This window comes from Haplochromis burtoni, unplaced genomic scaffold, assembly GCF_018398535.1.
Source record: "Haplochromis burtoni strain Fernald_Lab_line unplaced genomic scaffold, NCSU_Asbu1 Contig_312, whole genome shotgun sequence".
Lineage (NCBI taxonomy): Eukaryota > Metazoa > Chordata > Actinopteri > Cichliformes > Cichlidae > Haplochromis > Haplochromis burtoni.
The window spans coordinates 596,433-607,691 of NW_024582673.1; the positions used below are offsets into that span (position 1 = coordinate 596,433).

General features: G+C 41.6%; 1 protein-coding gene across 4 annotated transcripts in view; it reads right to left on the reverse strand.

Annotated features, from left to right (window-relative positions):
• Positions 1–1,395: 1,395 nt before the first annotated feature.
• tnnt1 (troponin T type 1 (skeletal, slow)) overlaps positions 1,396–11,259 on the reverse strand; it is an 18,023-nt gene continuing 8,159 nt past the window's right edge. The window contains exons 6-15 of one of the 4 annotated variants that reach the window (XM_014339904.2): positions 9,700–9,720; positions 9,224–9,242; positions 9,050–9,110; positions 7,966–8,082; positions 7,770–7,847; positions 5,077–5,190; positions 4,863–4,972; positions 4,201–4,291; positions 1,719–1,759; positions 1,396–1,636 (exon numbers count right to left, since the gene is read on the reverse strand). In XM_014339904.2, the coding sequence (XP_014195390.1) occupies positions 1,591–1,636; positions 1,719–1,759; positions 4,201–4,291; positions 4,863–4,972; positions 5,077–5,190; positions 7,770–7,847; positions 7,966–8,082; positions 9,050–9,110; positions 9,224–9,242; positions 9,700–9,720 (698 nt within the window). In that variant the 3' untranslated portion in view covers positions 1,396–1,590. Of the gene's footprint in view, positions 1,637–1,718; positions 1,760–4,200; positions 4,292–4,862; positions 4,973–5,076; positions 5,191–7,769; positions 7,848–7,965; positions 8,083–9,049; positions 9,111–9,223; positions 9,246–9,699; positions 9,721–11,259 lie in introns of all 4 variants that reach the window. The other 3 variants (XM_005941780.2, XM_042228225.1, XM_014339905.2) reach the window with 3 other exon arrangements.

Genomic DNA, 11,259 nt, shown 5'->3' on the forward strand with positions numbered 1-11,259 from the left:
TGTGTGTGTGTGTGTGTGTGTGTGCGTGTGTGTGAGCTGGCCCTGCCCCTTTGTGAGTATGGTGGTCCAAATGTGCCATAATTGTGTCTGATGAGGCATCTCTATGTCTTTGCAATATGGGTATGATACATGTGTATTATGCTTAGGCTATCAAGATGCCATGCTGACCAGGGAAGCTCAGTCCTGCATGGACTGTTTCATATTACGGACATGTACTGTAGTAGAGAGGCCCATGCTCTCTTTTTTTGCCTCTAAACATGTCAGCCAACCACTTCCCGACATGCAGGGGTGGCTTCCAGGTTTGATGCCACACAGCTTTTGCACCTTCAGCTGCAGGTGCCGCTGCTGCTTTATTTGAAGGACCTGGTGTGCAGGCAGTTTGCCGCCCATGCTGCTTTGCACAGGGTGGTCCCACAGACACACAAAACTAATGAACAGGAACACTGCCTAACTTGTTCTCTTGCAAGATTTTCCAACATGCACAGCCAGGAGCAGATTGCCTGAGGGCTACTTATCCTAGCAGGGACAGATTATAGAGTCCCTGCTGGCTAGGCAGGATCATGTCTAATAGCCAATTTGGCATCCATTTTGTCCCTCTACCTGCGTCACCATCGGGTCACAAATCTAGCTTGGCCACCCACTTTCAAAAGGCTAGACCACCAGCCCTCCTCCCCAGTCTTGGATGCTTGTGAAAGGTGAGGAAGGTGGTTGTCTCTTAAACAATGGCGGAGTGTCTGGGCCCTCGGGCAGGGACGCTCCCCCATCTGTTGTGTGGCCATCCTCCAGCTGCCACTCCCTTGCCCTCGCCCTAGGCAGGAGTCAGTGAAGATTGATTGTCAGGAGGAGGATGTCCATCCTTTCCTTCAAAGCTGTGACCTGTCCTAAGGACAACCTCTGGCTAGCTCCCCGGGAACAGAGTCAGGCCACGATTAAGTCTTGGTGTTAGGCAGGGCTCTGGGGACCCTGTGGCTCCTCCTCAGTGCCGCAACAGCATGTAGTCCACCTTCTAAGGGCTACAGCCTGAGTGTAGCAGCCAGCTCCTTTTTCGGGAGTGGGTGCTGTGTGCCCCTCAGCAGCAGCCTTCGTCTCCGTGGTCACCTTGGCATCTTGCAGGCCAACCATAGCAGGCTGCTCTGTTGTGGCCGATAAGAAATGCCTCATGTTTCTCAGAGTCTCACAACCATGCTTAATAAACATTTTGTAGCAAAATTAAGTAAACGTATGTGCTCATTTGTGCTTATTTATCCATGTAGATATACGAGCACTGACAACAGATGAAGTTGTGATCCACAAGCAGCAGAATCAGAACAAATGCAATGCTTTAATTAGACTTGCTCCGCATAATGTGCATACATGCCTTTGCAAAATCAAAACAAATGAAGCAGACTCAAGATGCTACTCAAAACACAGTGCATATATTTTATTATCCATTTGCAGTGAGATATAATATCTACCACATTCTTAAAATGAAGGCAGAAAGGCTCTGATACTAGAGAAGCACGGAGAAGAAATGTTTAATTCCAACAGCGACTTCATTTTTTTCTCCCCTGTCATCTGTCCTGTGGTTTTCCTTTTTGGAATTTCCCGGATTTACTTCCAGCGACCGCCAACCTTTCCTTTGCCGTGGCCTTTTTTGCTGGAGGACAAAGAACAGAGGAAAATAAAAAAAGAAAAAACAAGAGTAAAATCTGACCATTTGTATAAAAGTGACTACTCACAATTTTTGGGCATGTTGGATTCTGTTCAGTAGCACAATGATCTGCAGGATCACAGAAACACAATTAACATATTCTGTTGAATAGAGTTTAGAGTAAAACGCTGAAACGTGTATATGAATTTTTACACACGTTGAGCTTTTTTTTAAAATTCTTTTTTAAATTTTTACTTTCTAGTTGTATTTATTTATCAAAAACACATCTTTGAATTGACTGCTACTGTTGAGATAGTCTACTTCAAGATGTACAGCAGGTTATCTGCCACGGTTGATGTTCAATCCCTTGCTACTCCAGTCTGCATGTCAAGGTATCCTTGGGTGAGATACTGAACCCTGAGTTGCTCTTGATGGGTTTGTTGGAGTGTGAATGTGAGCTACAGGGAGTGCAGAATTATTAGGCAAATGAGTATTTTGTCCACATCATCCTCTTCATGCATGTTGTCTTACTCCAAGCTGTATAGGCTCGAAAGCCTACTACCAATTAAGCATATTAGGTGATGTGCATCTCTGTAATGAGAAGGGGTGTGGTCTAATGACATCAACACCCTATATCAGGTGTGCATAATTATTAGGCAACGTCCTTTCCTTTGGCAAAATGGGTCAAAAGAAGGACTTGACAGGCTCAGAAAAGTCAAAAATAGTGAGATATCTTGCAGAGGGATGCAGCAGTCTCAAAATTGCAAAGCTTCTGAAGCGTGATCATCGAACAATCAAGCGTTTCATTCAAAATAGTCAACAGGGTCGCAAGAAGCGTGTGGAAAAACCAAGGCGCAAAATAACTGCCCATGAACTGAGAAAAGTCAAGCGTGCAGCTGCCAAGATGCCACTTGCCACCAGTTTGGCCATATTTCAGAGCTGCAACATCACTGGAGTGCCCAAAAGCACAAGGTGTGCAATACTCAGAGACATGGCCAAGGTAAGAAAGGCTGAAAGACGACCACCACTGAACAAGACACACAAGCTGAAACGTCAAGACTGGGCCAAGAAATATCTCAAGACTGATTTTTCTAAGGTTTTATGGACTGATGAAATGAGAGTGAGTCTTGATGGGCCAGATGGATGGGCCCGTGGCTGGATTGGTAAAGGGCAGAGAGCTCCAGTCCGACTCAGACGCCAGCAAGGTGGAGGTGGAGTACTGGTTTGGGCTGGTATCATCAAAGATGAGCTTGTGGGGCCTTTTCGGGTTGAGGATGGAGTCAAGCTCAACTCCCAGTCCTACTGCCAGTTTCTGGAAGACACCTTCTTCAAGCAGTGGTACAGGAAGAAGTCTGCATCCTTCAAGAAAAACATGATTTTCATGCAGGACAATGCTCCATCACACGCGTCCAAGTACTCCACAGCGTGGCTGGCAAGAAAGGGTATAAAAGAAGAAAAACTAATGACATGGCCTCCTTGTTCACCTGATCTGAACCCCATTGAGAACCTGTGGTCCATCATCAAATGTGAGATTTACAAGGAGGGAAAACAGTACACCTCTCTGAACAGTGTCTGGGAGGCTGTGGTTGCTGCTGCACGCAATGTTGATGGTGAACAGATCAAAACACTGACAGAATCCATGGATGGCAGGCTTTTGAGTGTCCTTGCAAAGAAAGGTGGCTATATTGGTCGCTGATTTGTTTTTGTTTTGTTTTTGAATGTCAGAAATGTATATTTGTGAATGTGGAGATGTTATATTGGTTTCACTGGTAAAAATAAATAATTGAAATGGGTATATATTTGTTTTTTGTTAAGTTGCCTAATAATTCTGCACAGTAATAGTCACCTGCACACACAGATATCCCCCTAAAATAGCTAAAACTAAAAACAAACTAAAAACTACTTCCACAAACATTCAGCTTTGATATTAATGAGTTTTTTGGGTTCATTGAGAACATGGTTGTTGTTCAATAATAAAATTATTCCTCAAAAATACAACTTGCCTAATAATTCTGCACTCCCTGTATAAGCATTAGCAGTGGAACCAAAGGGCTCATAATGTTTGTTTGGATGAGAGATGTTGTATACAGCACTTTATTTGTGGTCTTCTTTTGCGGCTGAACTTTGGTCGGAGCTTGATGAAACTTGCAGTTTTGAAATCTGTGAGATGTTGGCTTTTAGAAAATTAGTTGTTTGGCTGGTTAGACGGGGTCAGAGTGAACACGGGGTTCACTTGTTTGTGTGTTATGTCAATTTCGTGAAATTATTTAACTGCTCTTTTAATGGTTTGTTGTTTTCACTGTATTTGGTGGTCATAGAAATGGTTTATATCAGAATCAGAATACTTTATTGATCCCTAGTGGAAATTATTTATATGATCTTTTAGCTAAGATTCTGAGGTTTGGGTGGATATCCCACTTGCCTGTGTTTACATAACCGACCTCATGTCACAGCCGATGAAACAGAAAGCCTTCCATTTTCGAATGTTCACTAACATACGCACAGTGGAAAGAACAAAACTGCCAGGGTAAAGTGACATTTAAAGTGATGAGGTCCGTTTGCAGTATTACCTCATATTTCTGGTGTTTCATGCACTCCATGAAATCAAACTTCTCAGATTCCAGCTGGTAGATCCAGTTCCACATTTCTTGGGCCCGTTGCCTAGAACGCAGAGTTCGTAAAGTTAGAAATGATCTTCCTTTACTTAAAGTCAGCGGTCTCCAACATTGTTTGCGACCGGTTTAATGTCAGTTAATGCCCCTTAATGCTCTCTGCTCGCCATGGTAACGTGTAAATATTTATTTCAAAATAAGACACACAACTATAACACATGGAAGCCCCAGGGAAACTGAGTTAATAACCCTGAGAACCATCAATTTCACGACTCACGAACTGGCCCGGGGGTTGGGGACCGCTGCTTTAAGTCATTTAAGTGAAAAATAGATAGAATTACTTTTTGTAGCAGGCTACACATTTGTAGTCAGTGACTGTGGATTTGTCTAATTAATCTAGCTAATTTGGTTCTACAAACCACTCATTCATTGGATCTCTGAGCTTTATAAATACATTAAATCATTGTGCTGAAATCGTGACATTATTGCTGCATCATCACTATCTTGAGTGTCTGGAAAATGCTTTAAGAAAAGGTGGGCTGCTTTATAGAGAAGTTATAGTAGTTATTTTATTATAATCACTACTTAGCTGTCTACAGTCCCAACTGGAGGAGACTCACTTCAGCCCGTCCTCTCTCAGAGTGTCGGTGGCTAGTGGCTGCCGTCTATCAGCCAGAGTTCTCTTCTTGATCTCTCTGCCTGTCAGGCGCTTCCCTTTCCTCGACTCTGCCTGGGACAGAACACATATGTTTCACAGTTATTCTATATGTAAACACTTACTCCATATCTCATCATCACCATCACACCCCAGACTGACAACAGCCATCTGTCTACCTTGGCCAGGAAGCCTCCAAAGTTCGCCCCCATCCCAGACAGCACTTTCTTCTTTTTTGCATCATCATCAGCTTTTCTCTTGGCCTCCTCTTCTTCTTTTCTGTGACGCTCTTCCTGTCAGATGAACGAAAACTGAGCCAGAAACACATTTGGAAACAGTTTGGCTGACCTGAGAGACACGCTGTGGTAAAATGTCCAGAGAACTGAACTGACATTTGGTATTCTTAATTCAAAACATACAGTACTGTGCCAAAGTCTAGAGCACGGGTCTCAAACTCCAGTCCTCGAGGGCCGCTGTCCTGAATCTTTTCCATGTGTCCCTGCTGCAACACACCTGAATACAATTAGTAGTTTATTAGACTCTGTAGACCTTAGCTGTGTCCCAAAACGTCAGCTGCATCCTCCGGAGGCCGCATTTGAAGGCTGATTACATCACAGCCAGGTGATGAAGGCTGTCCCAGTTCAAAGACTCCTTCAAATGCGGCCGACAAATGCGTCCTTCATTTCCCCGAATTTGAAGGATGGGTCGGGTGTGTCCTTCGTGGCCCACCATATCCCAGAATTCATAGCCCAGCCAAATTTCAGCTGCCAACAATGGCGCTACTAAGTTTTAAAATTACTCTTATTAATCTTTCTGGGCCACAAAATAAACTTTTAACATATTTTCAGTGTAAATTACAAATATCTGCTTGGTTTATCAAGACATCGCATATTTGCAAAAGTGCGCCGACGTTTTCGGAGACGTCTGTTACCCACCCGCTCGATAGCAAGCCGGGGGGTTCAATGGTCACTCCAGCCGGCGAGAGCAGCGGACTCCCGGCTTCATCGTTTTCAGACCCCCGCTCTTTCGCTACTCAGGTTAAACATGATATATAAGTCACTCGGATAACTTAAAAATGTAATTGTTTCCTTTTTTCTGTGTTTTATTTGTTCCGGAGTAAATCGGTTTGGCTGAGATCAAAGTTATTAGATTATTAGATTAAATAAAACTTTATTAATCCATCGGGTGGGTTCCTCCGGGATTTTCACACAGCTGAATAAACGTTAAACAGAAAACTGATTAAACAGAAGTGTGAGACGGTCGAGAATTTACGGCAGTCTGCTGTTATATTTTAGATAGCAAGGAGCAGACGGCCGAGTTTGTTAAACTCCACCGACACAGCGGTGACGCAAATCTGAAGGGTAGACCGTCCCATTTCACAGCCTCGCACTTCCGGCCTTCTCGGTCTTCGAAGGCCGGATCCTCCGAAGGATGCAGCCAACGTTTTGGGACACAGCTCTTGACTGCATGATTTCAGCCACTGGATTCATGTTACAGCAGCTCGTGAGTGAATTAACATAGTGCAATAAAAGTACTTTTAGAAGTACATTTTTCCAAACACTTACATATACTTGAGTGGGGTTAGGGGTTGCCACCTCACCATGCAGTCAAGTTCTATAGATTCTTGCTAATGACCTACTAATTGTATTCAGGTGTGTTGCAGCAGGGACACATGGAAAAGATTCAGGACAGCGGCCCTTGAGGACTGGAGTTTGAGACCTCTGGTCTAGAGTAACCCCTCATTTCTTTATATTCTGCTTCCAAGGAGCCAAGTGGTCTTCAACAACAGTTCCCTATGTCTTTAGACATCGGTTTGGTATCATTTATTTCCAGTCAAGTTCTTGTACCTGACCATTTTTGGAGGTCAGGGTTTTGCCACTACACACTGATATATAGCACGTTCAATCATAAAAAAGACAGTGAGTTAGGTTGTCTCTACACATAACCTACAGTCAGCATATTTTTTTAATTGTATCTTTAGTATTTGTAGCTTTCTATCAGCCTGTTGCAAAAACACATTTGTTCTCATTTCTTTAGTTGACTCTCTAAAAATTAGTAAAGACAACAAATCTTGACGGACATAAAAATGTATTTTTTTCCACAATATTCTGTGGAATAGTCGCTGTGATGAAGCCACTTTAACCTTTCATTGCAGTATTTTTAATTTTTCTTCGCTATTTGGTCCGATTGGGACCTGATGAATGTAAAAACAAAGAATTACCAGATTTTTATTTTTACCTAATTTTTGTTTCTGAGAAAAATGAGAGCCACATATGAGGACATCTGTTTTAAATTTTGATAGAACAGTGGCAGCATAATGTCCTCGTAAGCAGATATCAGGCCCTACAGTAAAAATAGGTATTTTGGTCTCGACTACCCAAAATATGATGTCCACATATGTGGACGGCAGGTCCTAGGAGGTTAAGGATGGGCAACGGGGGAGAAGAAGATGAAGAAGCTGGTGGAATAAAAATCAGTGGCAATGGGTGTTATGGAGTGATGGATTCACGGGAAACTTTTGATTCAAACTGTTGTTGATAAGTAAGGAGGTCAGGAGAAAGGGACTACAGTGAGGGTCTACAGCCCATCTGTTAAACCCACTGGAGTCTCTGTCATGCTTTGGGGCTCCATTCCAGCCAGTGGTGTTGGGGATCTTGTCAGAAATGATGGAATTATGATTGTAGAAAAGTACAGTCAGATTTTGATCCACCATGTTAAAACTGTTGGAAAGCATCTGACTTGCAAGCTAACTGAGGATCACCGTGACAGAGAACGGGTGAAAAAGGCAGACAAACATCCGAAGACGAGCTTTGAATATCCTTCAAGAAGCCTGGAGAACTGTTCCTTAAAACGACTTATGTCAGAGTGTTACCGCAATTCTGTTCTGTCTGTCCTTCTCCTTTTCTGCTCTAACCCTCTGGATCTCAGCTCTCTCTGCACGACGACGCTCCTACAGGACAGCAAAACGTGTAATATTAAGAACAACACAGAAGAAGCATTTATCCTACACATGATTCATTTGTTGGATTCAACTGCTTTGAGAGGTGTTGGTAGCAAAGTAAACTTACAATTCGTTCCTTAAGAGCAATGAGTTCTTCTTCGTCCTTCTTCCTCTGCTCAAAGTGTACATCGATCAGAGTGTGTAGCTCCAGTAAGTCTTTCTCCATACGTTTTCTGTGGATGTCCTGAGGGAAGAAAAATGTTTCTGTAACTTAGAAAAAGATTTAGGGTCAAGTACAAGTGCAAGATAAAACATGCAAAGACCACATGCTGAGGTCTGAACCAACCAGCTGGTTTGAACCAAGAATCTACTTGCTGTGAGGAAAGAGTGTTACCAGCTTCACTACAGTGCTGTACTGGCCAGAAACTGTTTTTCAAATAGTTTACCCAAACTTGAAATTCTTGGGACAGTTACAGTTTTCAGAAAATGTAGCATATCTGTTGATAGATCTTAGATAGACTACAGGCTGCAGGAATAATTAAATGTAACGGGAAGATTAATGTTTCTGGCATAATAACAATAAATAACATTGTATAATTAGACGCATGTGCACAAAAAGATGTGATCCTACTACCAGTCCCTGAGGAACACCGTATTCATAGAATAGAAAGATATAATATTACACACTGAGTTTGGTTTCAGATGTGGAAGAACAATCTAAGCCACAGCGCTTAAAAGAAAATGTCCTTAAAATGCTGCAAGAGTATGTACACAGTGTTAAAGTCAATTTGCACACCTAAAACAGCAGCAAGTCTCAGATATTAACAAACTTATTCTTGCCCTGGCTGGCATGTGTTTGGCAAAAGGATTGGATCTGGATCTTGACTAAGATTAAGATGACTGTGATTGCTAACTTAAAAGAGAAAAGTGTAAAAAAAAATTAAAAAAGGAATATAAAGATTGTGGTGGGCGTGGCTGCGGCACGGCTGCAGTAGAAGCTGACGCACCGGAGCTGCATTGGCTCATCACGCCGCCCTGCATAAATGGTACTGGATCCTGAGGGTGTGTTGTGGGTGATGTGCGCGGCTGGCAGAGGGAGAGCTGCAGCCAAGTTTGTGAAATAATGATTAAGTGTGCTGAAAATTATGAAAACGTGGTGAGGTCTGCCGCGGATTTATTACTTTTGGTTTAATATCATGTTTGTGACTTACATCAAAATCCACCCTCTCTCCTTCAGGAATCTTTGGGGGAGCAAGTTGTGGCACCATGGGTCTGAAGGTAAAAGATACGACAGATTCAAAGTGAGACTGCAGTTCTTTAAATGAATAGAGAACATCTGTTTTCTGCTACAAAACACATAAGAAAAACAGATGGAGTGAACATACTTGGGCTTGGGGCGCTCTTCTTCTGAATAAAAGAGAGACAAAGATAAAACAAATGGCTATATGAGTAAAAAGTGTTTAGAATGACTGGTTGTCATTAGTCAAATACAAAATGTTGCATTCAATACACAGCAAGCATGGGAGTGAGAAAGAAATGCAACACGGGGTTTTTAAATGTTATAACAAAATGTGAAATAATACTATTAAAAAACCTGGGCTTGGGTACACTAAACGGCTACATGAATTTGACCACATAGTTTGTATTAGGCTGTCTTGGAAGATTTTACCAGAAAATGAGGCATATGGAAAGTAATAACTTAGGAAACTACATAACATAGCTTTCAAAGGCTAGAGTCCAGTGAGAACCACAAAAGTTAACCTGCTCTCAATGTGTTAGGTAATTAATGACGTAAATACAGTGCCAACAGAAAGTAATGAGTGTGACCACTTCAGGGAACTGCACGCCTACTAGATCTCACCTTCCTCCTGGGCATCTTGATCTGAAGGACCATCCACATAAAGACACAGTGAAGCATGGAAGGATGGTAACACGAAAATATGGAATGAAAAGGAGGGTTAATTGTGGGTGAAGTGTGAACATGAGCAAAGCAAGAAAGAGGAGGCAGCAACCAAAAAAGGTGGTAGGAAGGAAACAGTGGGAACAAAAATTGAAAGGAGAACAAAATACGGATGAGTAAGAAATGAAGTTGTAAAGATCCAGAGGAAGGAAGTGAAAAACAAAAGAAAGTAAAAAATAGATAAATAAATAAAAATAGAGGGGGAAAAAACGTGATAAATGAATGGGAAAAGAGGTGTGAAATGACCAGAAGAAGCTCCAGGTTATATCTGGTGCTGCAGGATTTAGCTATTTTTGGAATATATACCAATTACCTTTCTAGCTAATACCTGGATTAGAGTATTTAAAGTTGTACTGTAAATACAAATCTACGCCCAAGACTGGAAACGTGGAAACACTGTTTCTGTAAGTTGCCACTAATAAACTCATTTTAGTGGTGCTGGTAGCTAGCTAGTTTTTTTCCCCCCAGCTCTCGGGCTAAGCTAAGCTAGCTGGCAGCTAGCTGTAGCTTTTACTAAAAGATGGAGTTCTATCAACCATCTCATCTAATCTTAGCATCCAAGTAATAAGCACATATTCCAAAATGCTTAGCTATTGCTTTAAAACTATCATTTCCCATCATGCAACTAGAGCCAGTTCTACACTGGCACATGGTGGCTGTGGGAAATGTAGCCTTTTGGAATATTCTGTGAGCATTCATTATTGCAAAATGCAGATGTTTTTGCATGCCTTTTAGTTTGACTCATAGACGTTCTGTGAAAACTGATTTCATGTTGGAAACGCAGGAAACACATCTATACACTTTGCACTCTGTGTAATAATGAACGCCAGAATATTTCGAATGGTTCCAGATGAAGAAATGAAAACACAGTACAAGTTTTAAAAGGTAAAAAATTTCCAAAACAGAAGCTTCATATAATATTATGATGTTTTACTGAGCTTTTAAAACTGAACTAATGTGCTTCTTTCATGTTATAAGTATCCAGCTGATATTAATGAATTCTATCCATTTGTATCAAGCAAACCCGGCTTCTAAGGACCGCTTCTGTAGCTTTAGTTGCTAATTACACAGTGGTTACACTTAGCTGCCAACTTGTCTAACTGCTATGTGGTACTGGACAGTAAAAAGCTTCTTACAGTAAAGTTGTGGTCCGCAAAACCCCAACAATGAACTGAAAGTCACTAAATTTCGGAGCACAGGGCAATTACAGAGTTTGTAAAATTCCCAGTTCATTTGTTTTTATGAGCTAAGCTTGTCACATTATACATAACTTGATCCAATAAAGCAACATTTATTACTGCAGCTTTAAACGGCACACTCAAACAAATATTATAATTAACTTCTGTTTTGAGTGTTTGCTCCTTTAAAACACAGATTGCAACAACAAGCATATATGCATATATATGTGTGTGTGTGTGTATACAGATAGACAGATATGTGTGTGTGTGTGTGTGTGTGTGT